Genomic DNA, 17,774 nt, shown 5'->3' on the forward strand with positions numbered 1-17,774 from the left:
TGCATCCCTACTCCATGATGCAGCCAAAGCAATCTTCCCAAATGACATATCAAATTTGCTTAGAGCCCCTCATTGGACCCCTATGATTTTTAAGACAAAGTCAAATCCTGTAATCTGGTCTCTGTCTACTATTTTGCTATTTTGTCTCATCTCTGCAATTCTTAGCAGCACAGTTGAGGCCAACCTGAATAATGCAGTCACCTGAATTCACCTGAAAGTCACAGTTTTCTGCAGCTCTTTCTGGAGGCCTGGAATCCCCATCCATATACTCTATATAATCCATTTGGCAAAGTCTCCTTGGTTCTTCAAAGGTCCCCTCCTCTGAGCTTCCACAGCGCTTCATATGCCATCTGATGCAGCACTACTTACTGATGTGTCTCCCTGTCTAGACTGGGACCTGCCTGGGAACAAGACCATGTCCTTTCTTCATTCTCTGAGACCAGCACAGTGCCAAGCTTATAGTGGGTAAGTTAATTCTTGAATATATCACTTACCCACTGATCTAATCCATCCTTCACCCCTAAGGCAAGTTGCTTCCTAAAAAAACAATCTGTAGGAAGGAGGGAGGGATGAATAGGCAGAGCAAAGAAGATTTTTAGGATGGTGAAATGACTGTGTATAATAATGTAATGCATGTCATTACACATATCCATTATACATGGCCACATACATTATACCTTTGTCCAGACCTATACAATGTACGATATCAGGAGTGAGCCCTAATGTAAACTATTTTTTGGGATTTGTGGTAATTATGTGTCATTGTAGGTTCATTGGTTGTAACAAATGAACCACTCTGGGAGGGATGTTGGTAACAGGTAGGGTGGGAGGTAGATACATGAATTGGGACAAGGGGTATGTTGGGAAATCTTTATCCTCAACTCAATTTTGCTGTGAACCTAAAACTTTCAAAAACATAGCCTTTAAAAACAAAAAAACAAAAATGAAACAATCTGATCATGCCCTTTTCTGGCTCAAAGAAGTTCAGTGACCTCCTCTGTCTTCCAAGGAAAGTCCTTGGAAGCTTGGTGTCCAAGGACTTCTGTAATCTGGCCTTGGCCTGTCTCTTCAGTTTCATGCCCCCTCTGTCTCCTTCAGGCCTGACTTGCAGGCCCTCTGTGGTTCCCAGAGTCTATCCAGGGGTCCCACCTCCTCCTCGGAAAGGCCTTCTTGCTCTGGACATTGGGATCTCACTAATAGTTCTTGTTATCTCTTATCCTTGTGCCATAGCCCAAATGTCTCATCGAGGCTCAGCTCCATGGAGAGGGATGGGGGTTTCTTCCAGCAGAGCCCAGCACTGGATGAGGGCCCCATAAATGCTGGCATCTCTCTTAGGGAGCAGGAGCCACATGGGTGTACAGAATCTCCATTTCTGCCTTTCAGAACAGCTTTGAGATTTTATAGAGTCTCTCTCACTTGACATCACAGGACACTTTTCCCTCTAGATCCAGTCTTCCCTCAACTGCCTTACCTGATCCAGCTCTTATACCTTGCTTTCTTATCTTGTCATTAGCCCTCACCCTCTGCACAGACTTTGGAGCTCACAGGATAAGATCAAACCCTCTGACATAAGTCACCATAAACAAATACACCTGCAAGGCTTGGTTTCTATTCTGAGGTCCCCTGTGACCCTTTAATTCACTCCTGCCCACAGCAGCATCCCACTGTGTGCAGGACTTACCCACCTGCAAGAAGCATGTTCCAGGCTGGGTGCCCTCAGGCAGTGAGGCATTGTAGAAAGTCCTCTGGAACTGGGGTTCATTATCATTCACATCTTGCAGGGCCACACTGACTGTGGCGGACGAGGCAAGAGGAGGCAAGCCCCCATCTGTGGCCACCACAATCAGCTGTGGCTGAGGTTCCAATTCATAGTCCAGCGAGGCAGCTGTGGTAATGATGCCTGAAGTGGGGTCGATGGAGAACCAACGGGTGTGGGCACCAGGGGCCAGGCTATACGTGACCTGACCATTACTGCCCTGGTCAGGATCCCGGGCCATCACACGCACCACAAAGCTGCCAGGTAGTGCAACCTCAGGAAGGGGCTCAGGGCGGTAGAGCTGACGGTCAAAGGTAGGAGCATTGTCATTGACATCAGTGACATGCAACACAAAGGTAGCCTCAGCCCGCAGTGGGGGTGAGCCTGAGTCTGTGGCAGTAACCCGCAAGTTATAGGCATCCCGCTCCTCTCGATCCAGCTGCCGAGCCACGCACACCAGGTAGATGACACTGTCTTGAGTGCTTAAGGCAAAATGGCCCTCTCCACCCTCCAGAGAAACGTTGACATGAGCAAAGTCACCATCATCTGGGTCTGACACAGAGATGCGAGCAACAAGCTGGCCAGGTGGGGCAGCCTCGGACACTCGCGGGGAGCCATCTGCACTCAGGAAGATGACAGTCATGGAAGGCTGATTGTCATTGGCATCCCGCACGTTCACAGTCACAAAGGCTGACCCCAGCTCTGGGTGAGCCCCACCATCCCGCGCCTGCACCACCAGTTCATGGACCCGCCGTTGTTCAAAGTCCAGTGGCCGCTCCAGCCGCAGCAGTCCTGTGTGTGCATCAATGGAGAAGGGCCCATCACCCTCACTCTGCCTCCGGTTGATCTCATAAGTCACAGCCCCATTGGCACCAGCATCAGCATCAGATGCATACACCTGCAGGACTGGACTGCCGGGGGCCAGGCTCTCAGACACCACAGCGTGATAGCGACTCTGATTGAAAGCTGGGGCATGGTCATTGATGTCCAGTAGTGTCACATCCAGCAGGGCCTGGGCCCTCCGGGGGGGTGAACCACCATCATAGGCCTCCAGTTGCAGCATGTAGTGTGAACGGTTCTCTCGATCCAGCTCTCCGGTAACTACCAGTTCTGGCACTGGGGCCCCATCTGGACCAGGACGTGTCTCGAGCCGGAAGGTCTCTCCAGCCCCATCACCAGACAGTGCATAGCCCTGGGTTCCTAGACGGCCAGCATCTGCATCACGAGCAGGCTCCAGTGGGTAGCGGGTGCCAAGAGCTGTATGCTCAGGTATCTGCAGAGCAGCCCGAGCCTGTGGGAAGGCTGGAGCATGGTCATTGATGTCAGCCACTCGTACAGTCACTTCTACGGTGGCACCGTCAGGAGTGACTGCAGTAAATCGGTAGCGATCTCGCCGCTCACGGTCCAAGACGCGGGCCGTACGGACCACTCCACTGTGTTCATCAATGGCCAGGTCTGTGCCCACCCCGCTGCCCTCTTGGGCGGAGATGAAATACATGGGAGGTGCTGCCGTGCCTGGTGGAAGCCCTGCGCTGATGTCACCAATCAGTGTGCCTGCCGGCTGTTCCTCATCAATCTGTAGGTCCAGGCTCCCAGCCTGGCCCCAGGCACCTGATACCCCCGTCCCCAGCAGCAGCAGCAGCAGTGGCAGTAAGGGGAGGGGCCTGGAGCTCTGCATGCCAGTGCAGGAAGGCGCAATGCCCGCCTCCTTCTGCATGACAAGGGCAGTCCAGTTATGACTTGGGCTCCAGCTCCGGGCCAGGCTCCAGGCCCAGCTTGAACTCAGGCTTCGGATCAGGTCCAGCTTGGGCCCTGGCTCCAGCTCAGCCTTCCTGACCTGGGAGAAAAGCAGAAAGAAAAAGGTCATAATAGTGGTGGTGGAGGAGCGGAATCAATGGTCCAGGGAGACTAGGATCTAAGCCACAGCAAGACTCCGGCATCTTCAGCCCATCCCTAGGGCATTTGTGCTGCCGCTCACCCATCTTGGACCCAAGAAGCCCCTGCTTCAGAATTCCTCAGGACCCACTCCAGTCTTTCCCTAGCAGGTCCTCATCCCACCCCAGCCACCCCCTACTCCAGCAGATTGTTTTGTTCCTATTGTTCAAGTCTCAATGCCATTGGAATCCCTTCTTTCATGTCTGGAGTTAAAAATATGGCCAATCCTTTCTCATTTCTCTTCTCATTCAGGACTAGTATCTCAATAACCATGTGCTTTTGCTAACCTCACCTGAATCATCAACCTTCACCTTTAACCATCATCTTCTTGAGCTTTCTGTCAGCATTTAAATATGCTGAAAACTTTCCTAATTTATATATATAAATATATATGTATAATATAAGAAATTCATATATATTCCCTCAGCCCCACTTCCCTCTCCATTTAGGAAGAGATTGGTCACATCAGTGACTAAAGGAAACAGTCCTTGGCTTCAGGGGGCTCACAGTTTAGGGATTAGAGAAGTAATTACAAGTGTGATAAGGGCTATAAGAGGTATAGGCAGCTCTGAGGGCACATGTATAGGAGCGGCTTGCCATAGTTAGGGAGTCAGGGAGAGCTTCTCAGAGGAGGTGACCTTCAAGTCAGTATCTACCTAATGAGTAATTAGCTAGGCAATGGTGGGCAGAAAAGGGAGTTATAGAAAGCAGAGAACAGTCTGAAGAGGGAAGAGAGTGGGAAGGCTTAGAGTCTACAGTCAAGAAAGGGCTGAGAGTGTTTGGAAGCAAGTAGGGGACAATGTGTGTGAGGTGTAGAGGTGTAAAATGCTAGGGGATGGGGGAATGAGATGGGATGGGAACTCATAAACCATATGGATGATTTGGATTTACTTTTAAGGGCAAATGGAAGCCACTGTGCCATGATATGACTTACATTTTATGCTGATCACTATAGATAACTGCTCTTTGGAAAACAAAAGACACGCACATGGGACAGTTATCTTAGAAAAGATCCTACTACAGACTTCTGAGAGTCCAGGTGATGGCAGTGCTTTGATGGTGACTTAGATGAGTGTTAGCAGTGAAACTGGTGAGAAGTGGATAGGTCTATAGAAGGCTTAGGAGATAGAACAGGCAGGGCTTGATGACTGCTTGAAAGCAGGAGATGAAGGATTGTGAGAAGTCAAGGAAGATGGGCAGATTTCTGGCCTTAACCATCAACTGGAGAAAGGCATCCTTAACTAGCTAGAGAGGGACACAGAAAGAAACCCAGAGAGGGGCAGTGCCTCTGAGATGAAGGGGAGCGAGAGTTTCAAAAGAGGCCTCGGGCCCCATATGAAGGTGTTGGTGACTGAGTGAAAGCAGAATCTGTGCGAAGTTGCCCACTCAGAGGTTGGTTCATTTCCCCCAGTTTCTCACTTCTCACATCCGTGAGGCTTCCTCTCCTGTGACAGCGCTCTCACTAGGCTTCCAATTATCTCCATGCTCTACATCCAATCAACTTTTTTAAAATCTTCCTCTTACTGGGTCATTCTGGAACACTGGATCGCTGATCATTGGCTTTTTGAAGCCCACTCCTCCTGGCTTCACATGGGGACACCCCACCTCTTGCTTCTACCTTACTTCTCTATCTGCCCCCCAATTTCCTATACAAGTTCTTCTTCCTCTGCCCATCCCTTAGAAATTGGTGCTCTGCAGGACTAAATCCTGAGCCATATCCTTTTCCACTCTCCTCCACATTCTGCCTGGGTGATCTTATCCATTCCTGTGCCTTCAGTTCAGTTGCATCAATAATTTTTTTGTGTGCTATTTGCTGATGCCTTTCCAATCCAGGTCTGGAGAGCTCTGGAGACATGTGGCCAGCTATATACTGGACTTCCTTCACAACACATCCCTAACCTCCTGAAGTTGATTTTCTTCCTCCATTCTCTATCCCATGAGCAGCACCACCACTCAGAAGCTTTCCTTGTTTCCTTGCTTTTCTTCAGTCTGATTTCCAGTTAGTCATCAAAACATGACCAGCACAATGAAACAGGTCTCAAATCGGTCCTTTCTTCTCTATTTGTACTGCTACTGTCCCAGTCTGAGCACTGTCATCTCTCCTTTTGATTCCTACAGTAGCCCCTAACTGCTCCCCCTGAGGGAGGCTTGGACCCTCTGACCTATCTTCACCTGACTAGAGCAATCCATATAGCTCTCCCCAAATCACTACTGAAGATAGGATTCTATGCATTCCCCACTACTAACAGCAGAAAACTGCTGCTCCCCTCCAGAAAAAAGTGCAGATACACATACACACAAACTGTGTCTGCAGTTTCTGGGGGGTTCATGGACAGTAGGGATAAAACTTTTGGCCTGAAAGATAAAGTACAGCTTCCTTACTATATGAAGCTACTTACTTACTTACTGATCTGAGCCCTGCTGCCTGTCTAGTGCACCTTTACTTTCTTCCACCACACCCTGCATCCCAACACTAAAGCCATCCCCATGTTCCTTCCCACTCCTTGTCCTATATGCACTCATTCTCTTGTCCTGATATCTCCTTTAAACAGTCTTCCCAAGTGGCCATCTCCTACTCAAGTTTCAAGATCTGGTTCAAATGTCCTATCTTCTGTGGAATGTTCCGTGACTTCTCTCTCCACCCACCTGCAGGAGCCCCTTGTACCCTCTGCTGGGCTCCCACTGCCATTGGTCACACTGACAGTAAACTGCACAGCAGCCCTGAATCGCAGGCTCCTCGAGGGCAGCGAGTTCAGAGTCTTAGCTGGTCTTTGTCCAGCACAGTGTGAGCAGGCACTTGGTGCTGAATGCATGGTCAGAGCCTCATAATTCTACACCATCACACTCACATGCTGACACAGATAGAAATGTCTGTGAACTTGCCAACTCAAGACGATGGACACAGACAGTGTGAGCCTGTGCTCCTGATGCACTGTAGTCAGGCCCGTGGCTACAGAAGTGTGTCCTCCAGTTTGATATATGAGCTCTGCTACTTAGGACTTCCTGTCCTCCCAAGGGAGTTTCTGACCTCTCACTAACACTTCCAACCCCCATCTCTCCCACCTGTGTGAGGCAATAAAAAGAGCAGGGATTCTAGAGTTTCAGTTATTTTCCTAATCCATATGATTCTGTGAGAATTAGAGGCAATGGAAGCAGAGAGCCCAGAGCTGAGCATCTGGTAGATGCTTCTTCAGCAGCTCCCAACACCATCTCTGATGAATCCCTTTGTCCTGGCTTCAGAATTCTGGGGTTCTCTGTGTGCACTAAGGCCCCTGTCCTTGGAGACTGCAGTCTGAGGAGCTCATGGAACTGCCACGTGGGATAGCAGGTCAGAGGAATTCAGAACAAGGAGGTCTGAGTGAACATAGCTCTGACTGGGGGGATGGGGGTAGAGGCTGAGTGTACAGGGATGGCCCAGGGGCCCAGGTCAGGGATCTAGGCCTAGAGACTGGTTAGGGGTCAAGGGTTAAGAGTCAGTCCTATTCATTTAGTCAATCAGTGAAGAGCAATCTGTTATGGTTGGTGGGGAAAGAACTAATAGTGGGATCAACATATTTATTACTGTTATTATAGTTTTCTGTCTGCCCATCTAGAGACGGAATGTCAGCTATGTTGAGGGCCAGGATTGCATCTCATTCACCTTTGTGTGTAGCACAGAGCATGGCATGTGATCAATAGATTTTCTGAATTAAAAGATGTATGAATGGTATGAGATAAAAGCTCAGGTGAATGAACAGCCTTGAATAGGAGGGATTCAGGCCCAGACAGATGCCCCTTCTCCAACCTGTGTAGACCCTGCCCTCCTCAGCACGCAGCCTGGGTTCCTGTCCAATGCAAACTCCCCCTGTACAGTCTCACAGTGGACACACAAAGGTACATGCTCACAAAGTCACAGATCCACACACAGCCAGATCCACAGGTGCACAGACTCACATATAGACACTCAACACACTTATACCTATGTAGACAGGGGCTACTTTAACATATATGTTGCCAATACAGATACCTCTCCTTACAGAGAAGCATATTTTCATACACACAGATAGGGATATTCATTCCCATGGAACCTATCCCCCCTATCCCCACACACACATGCAGGCATACAGACACACATAGGCATGCTTTTTGCACACAGAAAGACAAATTTCTCACAGGCCTCACATGGACAGGCACATTCACATGACACTTGCTCCCCCTACCCCACACAAATACACAGGCATACTCACATACCCTCTCCCTCCCACATACACAGACAGATGCATTTTCATGTGTGCACAGACACACCGGCAGGCACGTGCACACACACTCACAGACCCACCCACACACAGGCATGCTCTCACACATGCTGCTGGGGCACTCGTGGTCAGCTCTGTGGCTGCAGCTGTGACCTTTAGGTCCCTGGGGCCTCTGTCTGGACTGTGCCTCACCACTTCCTGCTCCAGAGCTTCCAGTTCCAAACTCGCACTCCAGACTCTCTCCAGAGACCGTCTCATCCTCTCTCCAACTCTCCTCTCAGCACCATCTCCCCATCTGTCCAGTGCTTCTTACTGCCTCTTCCCCAGCACTTGCTCCCCCTCCCTGTTCCTGTCTCTTTCCCTGTCCAGGCCTATCCTGTCCCTTTCCCCAGATCTGGCTTTAGGTGTCCACCTGTCTCCTGCCCAGACCTATCTTCTTTCTGCCCCCAGATCAGTCACTTCTCTTCCACCCAGTTCTGCCTTGCTGCATGCCCTCACTGTCCCGGTCCTGTTGCTCTGTCCTCTGGCTCCATCCTGCTCTCCCCCTCTAGCCCCACATCTGGGCCTCTGGAACCACAGCTGGTTCTCATTAGGAGGGGGAGGGGCGAGGCTGTTCATTGGGGCCTGCAGTGTGATGTCAGTCCTCCCCCCACCACAGCCCCTGTGTCTACAGGACCCGGGAGCAGGGGGAACATGGGAGAGGAAAGAGAGGTGGGTTGGGGGGAGTGGTAGGGGGGCCATAAGGGAAGGGGGTGCTCCAGGAGGAAGCAGAGGAGTGGCGGAGGTACAGAAGGGAAGCAGGCTAGGGGAGCTGGCACCGCCCAAGCCTCCACCCTCAACTTCCTGTCCTAGGGCCAGGGAGGGGCAGGGACCAGAAAGACAACAGGGTGGGGGGGGGGTGGTACTAGAAAGGCAGATTGGTGCAGAAATGGCAGAAGAGGAGGGTAGCCTTGGTAAGCAAAGGGAGGGCCAGGCATAAAGGGGAGAGGACGAGACTGAGAATGCTGGTGGGGGGGGGGGGCAAGACTGCAGGAGAGTGCGCTAGTGTGACAAAGGAGAGAGCACGTGTGGCAAAGGGCAAAGGAGAGAATGATCCAGTTACTACGGAGATGGGAGCTAAGTCAGAGTCAGGCAGAGCTAACCTGGAGAGGTGTGGGGAGGTAGACAGAGGTGGGAGGCAGAGCTGTGCTGGGGGGCAGAGAGGAGAGGAGGGTGAAGCAGGAAGGGAGGAGGAGGGAGGAGAAAGTACACAAACTGGCTTTCAGGGTATCCCTGAGATAACAGCATGGGAGGGCTGTGTCCTTCACTTCCTAGGAGCCACTTCAGGGAGAGGCTGGGGACAGATCTGAGTGGAGGGAAAGTCTCTTTCTTGAATTTTTATGGTGTGCTGGGCTCTATGCCAGGGAGTTCACAGACAGTATCTCATTTAATCATATCAACCCTGTAAGGAAGGTGTCCTGCCTTCCACTGAGGAAACAGGCTTTGCATGAAACAACTTTCCCGGGTTAACACAATTCCAGTTTGATCTGAAAGCTATGCACTCCATGCTGCCTGGGATGCAGGGAGAAGGGAGAGATGGAGAAAGGGAGAAATGACAGGGGAGCTGGAGGGAGGGAATCCTAGTAAGACAATGGAGACCTGAGGAAGAGAACCCATGGGAGGAGGGAAACCAGGTATGAGGTGTCTGTGACAGCCTAGGTCAGTACCAGTGGGACCAAGAAGACACAGATAAAAGAGGTGAGACTGACAAGACTTGGCCACTAATGCTTCGGGGAAAGGTGAGGGAATCGAAGGGCCCAGACTGACTTCCAGGGTTATGGCCTGGTTACTACAGTGGTGCCATTAGGATACCACAGAGGAGAGAAGCCACTTCTCAGGTGCCTATCGGGAACCCTACATGGTGATGTCCCAGGCACAGGTGGATTTGCAGGTCTGCAGCTTAGGAGAAAGGTCTGGGTTGGAGATAGGGATTTGGACAAATCCAGGGGTGATGAAAAGCATGGGTATAGAGACCCATCAGCTAGGATGTACAGAGAAAGAAGAGTCTGGAGCAGTACCCTAAGGAGGAGTCACATTAGGGGGCAGACTGAGAAGACTTTTCTTCTTCTTGGAGGAGAAAAAGGGAGGCAGTATCACAGAAGCTAATGGAGGGAATATTTCAACAATATTAAAAGGGAGGGATCGATAGTGTCCAGGGCTGCTGAGACTTCATATAGGATGAGGGCTGAAAAGTGGCCATTGATTTTAACAGTAAGGAGTTCACTGGAGATTTGGGGAGAATAGTTTCAGGAGAGTCCGAAGGGTGCAAGCCTCCTGCAGTGGGGAATGATAGAGAATAAATCAACTAAACAACTCACCATAGACCAGACGTCAGCATAGATTGATTCATCAATACACACCACACTTCTACAATAGGGAGCCAATATATCACAGTAGGGCAGGACAGGATAGTGGTGAAGATGTGGACTCAGGGGCCAACCAAATTTTTTTTGCCCAGCTTCACACTTTCTAGCTGTGTCACCTTTGGCAAACCACTCAAATTTCTCAGTGCTTCTAGTTCTTCATTTATAAAATAAGGGCAATAAGAATACTCACCACACTGTGTTTGCAGTTAGAACAGTGTCTGGCACACAGTTCCTGCTTTGTAAGTGCACAGGCATGATTAAGAAGATGGGCTCTGCTGTGAGGCGAACTTCAGCACAAATTCTGACTCTGCCACTGACAGTGTCGCCCTGGGTGAGTTGTTCAGCCTTTCTTAGTTTCCTCCTCTGTAATGTGGGGATTAAAATGCCCACTTTATATGCTTGACAGGAGAGTTAAATGAAAGAATGCTACCAAAACCTCAGCACTCATCTGGCACAGAGTGAGGGCTCAGTAAATATCAGCTGCTACTGCTGTATGCCAGTCACACAGAAAAACCATCAGGTAAGTGTTATTTCACAGATGAGGAAACTGAGGCTCAGCGGGTAGCAGAGAGATGTGGGACACGGCTCCAAAGCTAGTGCTTGGTTACCCTGGATTGCTTCCCTGCTGGAAGGCTCCGAATGCTCTGATGAAGCACAACAGGAAGGATTCTGCCATAGGAGAGGAACTCTGGCAGTGGGCATGGAAGGTCAGGTGGGCATGGAGCCAGGTGGTGAGACAGGAGGAGGACCAGAGGATGCTTGAAGGTCTCTAGGAGACAAAGAGAAAATGGGGAGAGGCAAGCTCAGGGCATGCATGTGAAATGATTCATTAATTGATTGATTCAACAAGTATCTATTGAAGAGGGGCTAAGCATCAAACTAAGCAGTAGAGATAAAGCAGTGACTTGGACAGATTGGACTCCTTGCTTTGTGGTGTTCACAAGTAAGGCAGGGAAGGGCACAGAAGGATGAGGGAGCAAGGGATGTTAGTGACGGGCAGCAAGGGCCTATTCCGAAGGTCTGACCCTGACAATCAGAGTCTGGGCTGCAGAGGAGGCTGGGGAGGCTGGAGTAAGCAGAGGAAGTGAGGAAATAGCAGCAACCCAGAGAAATCAAGAGGGAAGCACAAGTTTAGAGAAGTGGGAGGCTGAGGGGCAGGAGAACACAGTAGAGGGATGGAGATGTCGGGAGTAAAATTAACTAAGTTAACAGTTGAACACTTAACAGTAGTTTTCTTTCTAAATTCTCAAACAGCTCTCTTAATGTTGCCTCCATTTTCACCCAAGAAAAGGGGAGCTCAGAGAAGCTAAGGTCACCTAGGTGGCAAATGATGTAGAGGGGTAGATCAGAGGGGTAGCCTCTATCCTTCTCCTTTCCTCCTTCCCCTCCTCCTTCCTCACCAACCAAATGAGTGGTGCTATCTAGGCTCTGAGAGAAAACAGCTCCTTCTATGAGCAGCTTAGAGAGAGAAACATAAACAAGGACATTCTAGTGTGCCAAGCGAACACAGAGGGGCATCCTGACTCAAGCTTGGGGGTTCCAGATTGACTGATGGGAGGAGGTGCCCTCTCACAAGAGGACACAGGAACTGAGTAGTAACCCCTCCCAAATGTCAGTAGTTGAAATGCCTAGAGTCAGAGGGTTACCCAGGAGACATGGACCCTAGAGCCCAAGGAAAGGAAGGCAGCGGGAAACCAGGAAGAAGATGGGATCCAACAGCATAAACCTCTGGGAAGGGCTTTTGTTTGCAGGTCCCAGGGCATCAGAGAGTCCAGTCTTGCTTCTGTTACCACTGATAGGCTGGATAGGGAAGAGGAAGTGGGCACAAGTGTCTGGGAACCTGATATGGGGAGGGGCAGGGCCAAGGGTGTTATGATTTGGGAGGGCCCAGCGTGGGTGTGTGTGAGGAGTGTTGGAGGGAGAAGCAGCCTATGGCACCATGCAAGGAAGGGGGCCTGGTGGAGCAGAGCGGAAGGTGGGCACTATAGTGCCTTGTGATCTAACAGCAGGTCACAGCTTCCTCATTTTCCTCTCCCTCTGGGAACCTCAGTAGGCACCTAGCCCAAAATATTTGGATCTGCGAATTTCTGGTGCTCCTTGAATAATTTGCCAACTGAATAAAAGAAATAAAGTACAGAGAGGGAGAGGAAGAAGAGCCAGGAAAAGAGAAGCCCAGGTGAAAGGCAGAGAGGAGGGCATAGGGTGAGGAAGGATAGTTTGTGGGAGAGGGGAGTGGCAATGTCTCCAGTGGGATAAGTGGGTATGTGTGGAAATGTCTCGACTATGTAGGCTGCTGAGACCAGATGTCAGTGTTCTAAAGAGTGAATGAGGGTGAGGCATGTGCAGTGAGAGGCCTCAGTTATTCATTTATTTGTTTATTGCCACGAATGTGAATGTGGAGGGCCCCTGGGGACATCAGGAATATAATACACAACTCTGCCATCAAGAGGCCCCAGCCCAGTCAGAGAGACAGAACAGGGAAGAGGCAATGATAACAGGGAGACAAGAGGATCCCAAGTCTGCATGCTGGAGTCAGGAAAGGCAGGGTTTGGGACTAGATCTGAGGATGGGAAGGGGCTAGCCAGAGGAAGAGGGAAGAGAAGGGCTTTTGGGTCAGAGAGCAGAATGTGCTAAGGGCCAGAAGCATGGAAGAATCCAGTATCTCTGAGGAACTACAAAGAATTCAGTATGGCTAGAACTTGCAATGTGAGGAAGGGAGGGAAATGAAGATGAGGCTGGGGAGTCTGGGGGGAGCCAGATCATGAGGGATCTCATAAGCCTCACTAAAGTAGAGAGTTCACCCAAGACAATGGAAAGACACTGCAGAATACTGAGCAGGGAATACGTGGCTGGACTCGCACTTGAGAGAGAGCCCTCTTGCTACAATGAAAAGAACAGATTGGAAGAGGGAAGAATAGAAGCCTAGGGAGACAATTTAGGAAGCTCTTGCAGTAGATTATGTGGAAAGATGGTGAGGTGGGTTCAGTAGCTAGGCCATGGAGCAAAGGGAATGGGATGCCAGAGAGAGCTGGAAAGGCGGTAAGACCTGGCAGGTTCCAGTGACTTTCTGGGTTGGGAAAAAAGACATGTGGAGAAGGGATTGGCTGCAGTTAATTTCTGGATTTGTAGCTTGATAATGAGTAGAGATGGTAATTTGGGGGAGGAAGGAGTGAGTTCAGATTTGGACATTTAGGGGCTTGTGAGCTATATAGCAAAGATCAGGTAGGAAGCAGATATAGAGGTCTGGAAGTCAGAAGAGAGGTCTGGAAGAGGTAGATATTTGGGAGTCATCAACCTATATAGGTGATAATTATAGCTTTGGGAATTAATGAGATGGATCATCTAGAGGAGTGTAGACAGTGAGATAATGAGAAGATCCAAGCCAGAACTGTAAGGAACGGTACATATAGGGGCTCCCCAAAGGAGCCTTCAAAGCAGAATGAGAAGGAACAGTGAGGAGGAGCTCTGGGAGAGAGATACATATCCTCCATGGAGATACATGGAGGATAATTCATCCTACTGTAATTATCTGTTTATCTGCCTGTCTTTTCCACCAAGGTTCAAACTTCCTGAAGGTAGGAGTAGTGTCTTCTCTCATAGTATCCCCATCACCTAGCAGTGTCATTGGCACTTGAGAGCTCACTAAATGTGGATAGAATAAAACGGTGGCTAAGGAGCTATAAAACAAGAATGGCTCAAACAGAAAAGAATGGTCAACTATGTCAGACCATGCCAAGGGGTCAAGCAGTTGAGGACTTGTGAAAAGAACCTCTAGATTTGGGAGGTGAGACGTCACTTGCTCTTAGGAGAGCCATTACCCTGGGAGGACAGGAGTAAAGGGGAAGTGAGTACAGCTCCATGCATAAGACCCTTTCACAATGAAGCAGAGTGAGAGATCACTTTTCAGACACTCCTTAGCCAGTCTTTGTCCCATTTTCCTTGAGCCCACCCATCCCACAAAGTCTCAACACAAATTCTCAACCACACCAAGTGGTTGGTAATCCCCAATGAGCACTTAGCACATAGGGGATTACCAAGTCAAGGAAGGCAAGGGAGACTGGAGGCTCTGTGTGTGCTCACAGGAAGAACAGATATAAAGGGAGAAACTGGAGACATGGATAAGACATAGCATAATTAGTTGAGTGAGGTCAACATGGAGGCAGGAGGGGATGGATGAAGTAGTTTTATATAGAAGAGACACCTCTTTGTAATTATAGGAGAGAAGGAGAAAAGATTGAGGAGAATGCAGATAAAATTTGAGGGAGAAGGCAGGAAGCTGAGGGAATTCAAACTGGATGGCCTCACTTTTCTCAGTGAGTGAGACCAGATTGTCTATTCTTATTGCCTCCCTCTCCTTTAACCTCCATACCCCTTCTGCCAACGAGCCCTGCTGACTCCGCTGCCTACACAACTCTTGAAACCACCTACTTCTTTGCTGCCACCAATCCAGTTCAGGTTAGCATTCTCCCTTCCTGGCTTCCTGCAACAGCCAACCATCCTCCTTTTCAGATCCTGCCCTTCAGTCTCCGCAGGGTCAGACTGGTAGTTCTGAACCAAATCGGATCGTATCAAATGATTGGGCGACTTTCCATTATTTTGGGGTCAGACAGTCTTTTTCTATGACCGACAAGAACTGCATGATCTAACTCTCTATCTACTTCTCTTGGACTTTCTCACCTCTCCTCACATCATGCTACTAGTGCCAGGCTCACTGGGTTGCTTTACCTCTCAGACATACAATACTTGTTACAAGTGACTTTTCCATGCTTGCTCCCATGGCTTGGAATATTCCCTACCCAATCCACCTCATCTCTACCTCTCCTCTGCTTGGCTGACTCCCTACTTATCCATCAAGTTTAAGCTTAAACTTAAATGTCACTTCCAGAAAGCCTCTTCTGTCCCTCCTACATTGGCTTAGTTTTCCTTGCTGTGTGCTGCCATGTTACAGCACTCACTTGATAGCCTGTAAGCTCCATAAGGGCAAAGAGCATTCACCCTTGTAATGCCAGCACCCACACTGCCTGGCACAGGGGAAGTACTTAATATGGGTTTGCTGAATGAATGAACCAGTGGACTAATTAGTCTGCTGTAAACAATAGAGTGAGGGATGTGAGGTTAAGGGGTACGAAGAAAACAGAAAATTTGTCACCTATTTATTTATGGAGAGCCAGTTGAGGGTGGAATTTATATTAGTATCACCTGGTGTGGTTGAGAATTTGGGATGAGACTTTATGGGATGGATGGGCTCAAGGACAATGGGACAGAATGGCCAAGGAGCGTCTGAAGGGATATTCCTGGGTATGTAAACTGGAAGGAAAGCGCAAAGCCAGAAAGGGGCAGATCAGGAGAAAGCAAAGACGTCAAGTGCAAGAGGCCGTTATGAGGCTGAAGGGTAAGTATAAGTATGAGTGAGGGCATCTATCTGAGAGCTGGAAGGACATAGGAAGCTATGGGCAGAGAGTGGAATGGAGGAGTTTACAATTTTAAAGATGGACCAGTTCTACAGAGTGGTCTGGGAGGGAAGAAGATAACAAGAGTTAAGGAGCTCAAGAAATGGTGAGGCTGAGATATTAGGACATTTAGAATCATGGCAGCTTATAGGGTGAGGGGAAGACTGATCAGGTCTCCAGTTTTCGGGGACTAAGAGGTTAAACCTGGGAAGTCTGTGGATGCGAAGGACTAATGGTGTGAGCATCATAAGTTAATGGGAACTTGTCCAGGAATTGCAGCTCGCTTCTGGTGCATTCATGTCACCTGAGAGTGTGTCTCCTAAGGGTTGTACAAGCGAGTGTGTGTGTGGTAAGGGTGATTGCAGCATAGCCTCCTGTTAGCGTCAGGTCTCTGGGGCACCTGCTCTATACAGGCAGCTTTGGTGAAGTATAATCTAGGTGATGGGTTGGCTGGGAGGGTGTATCCACTGGATGTGCATTGCTGTGCCAGTGTCTCCAGGGAGGTGCTGGCAGTAATAGTGTCTCCCGACAGTGATCCTGTGGGAATATGTTGGCTGCACCAATTCTGCCGTGAGCGTGTGTTTTCCTGAAAGCATCATCTGTAGGTGTATGTTGTTAGCTCTGACAGTGCTTCCTGGGGGTGTGTGAAGGCATCTCTTGTGGATGTGTGTTGCCTAGGACTGTGTCCCTTGTGTGTTGAGTGGGGCTATGACTGTGTCCCCTGTGAGTATTTGAGGAGTTGACATAAGTAACAATATTTTTCTGGCCTATGACCCCATGGCTGCTGTCCCAACCCACGCCACACTGAGTTCATTGTGCTTCTAGAGCTCTCTGTCCCCACCCCCTCCACGTGGGACCAGGCCTGTGGTGACCTCCCTCTGTCCCCTGAACAAGATTGTGATCTACGCGTGGTGGACACAAACTCAGAGCACCAGCCTGGGTGACCCACCTCCACTTCAGGCTTTGCCTGTATCTCCTCTGTTTCTCTTTACTTCTCCTCCTTAGTTTCTTTGTCTCTGTCTCACTTCATCTCTGTCACACACCCATCCTCCACATTCTGACACATGGCTCCCACAGAGGCAGGCAACACACACACACACACACACACACCCCGACTGGGACGTGCTCACCATGACACACACTCATCCTGACCCACACACCCTCGGAATGACACGCACATACACACACAACCAGGCAGACACCACGGACACACGACCTCGCGGCGACACGCAGCGACTCCCACCCGGGTGGCACACACGCGCACCCTGCCGCACCCCGCACCCACACCCCCTTCACACTTGCGCGCCGCCAGGCACCCGACCCGATGACACACGCACACAAAGACCCCCAGCCCTGCCCCCACGCTCACGTTCACGCTCGCCTCGTCCCGCAGGCCCAGGCCCCCCCTCCCCCATTGTCTCCGGCTCAGAACAAAGCCCCCGGCTCCAGCGCCGCCGCCGCCGCCCCGGAGAGGCCACGGGCCGGGCGGGCGCGGCCGGACGGGCCGGGCGGGCGCGGGCACTGACCTCCGCGCGGCGCAGGCTCCCTCGCCCGGTCCTGGGGCGCCGTCCGGCCGCGGTCAGCCCCCCGGGCAGCGCCCGCCCGCGCGGGGCCTGGGGCCGCGCATCGTCCGCCGCCGCCGCCGCCTCCGGGCCCGCGATCCGCTCCGGGCAGCCGGCCGTCGGTCCGTGCGCCCCGGGCCGTCGGTCCGTCCTTCCCCGCCGCCGCCGCCGCCGCCGCCGCCGGGGCGCCGCCTCCTCCACAGCCGCCCCGCGGAGGATGCGAGATTCGCCGCCGCGGCCCCGCGCCCCCTCCCCTCCCCTCCCCTCCCCCGCCCTCCGCGCGGTAACCCGAGCCCCCGCCCCCCGCCCCCCGCCCGCGGAGCCCCCGCCCCCGCCCCCACCCGCGCTCCGCGCTCCGCGCCCCGCGCCGCGCCCGCCCCAGCGCCCGCCTGGCCTCCCTCCGCCCCTCGACTTCCCGGCCCGGGTCCGCC

General features: G+C 51.0%; 1 protein-coding gene and 1 long non-coding RNA gene across 2 annotated transcripts in view; one reads left to right on the top strand and one right to left on the bottom strand.

Moving 5' to 3' along the window:
- The window catches only part of DCHS1 (dachsous cadherin-related 1), a 34,892-nt gene extending 17,478 nt beyond the window's left edge, over positions 1–17,414 (bottom strand). The window contains 2 exon segments of the mRNA XM_025459319.3: positions 1,686–3,593; positions 17,308–17,414. Of these exon segments, the coding sequence (XP_025315104.3) occupies positions 1,686–3,473 (1,788 nt within the window). The 5' untranslated portion in view covers positions 3,474–3,593; positions 17,308–17,414.
- Positions 8,831–10,988, top strand: LOC112667565 (uncharacterized). The gene is made up of 3 exons (XR_004808032.2): positions 8,831–8,879; positions 10,538–10,662; positions 10,738–10,988. It is a non-coding gene; the product is annotated as an uncharacterized LOC112667565 (long non-coding RNA).
- Positions 17,415–17,774: the final 360 nt, after the last annotated feature.

Source organism: Canis lupus, chromosome 21 (assembly GCF_003254725.2).
Source record: "Canis lupus dingo isolate Sandy chromosome 21, ASM325472v2, whole genome shotgun sequence".
NCBI classification, from domain to species: domain Eukaryota; kingdom Metazoa; phylum Chordata; class Mammalia; order Carnivora; family Canidae; genus Canis; species Canis lupus.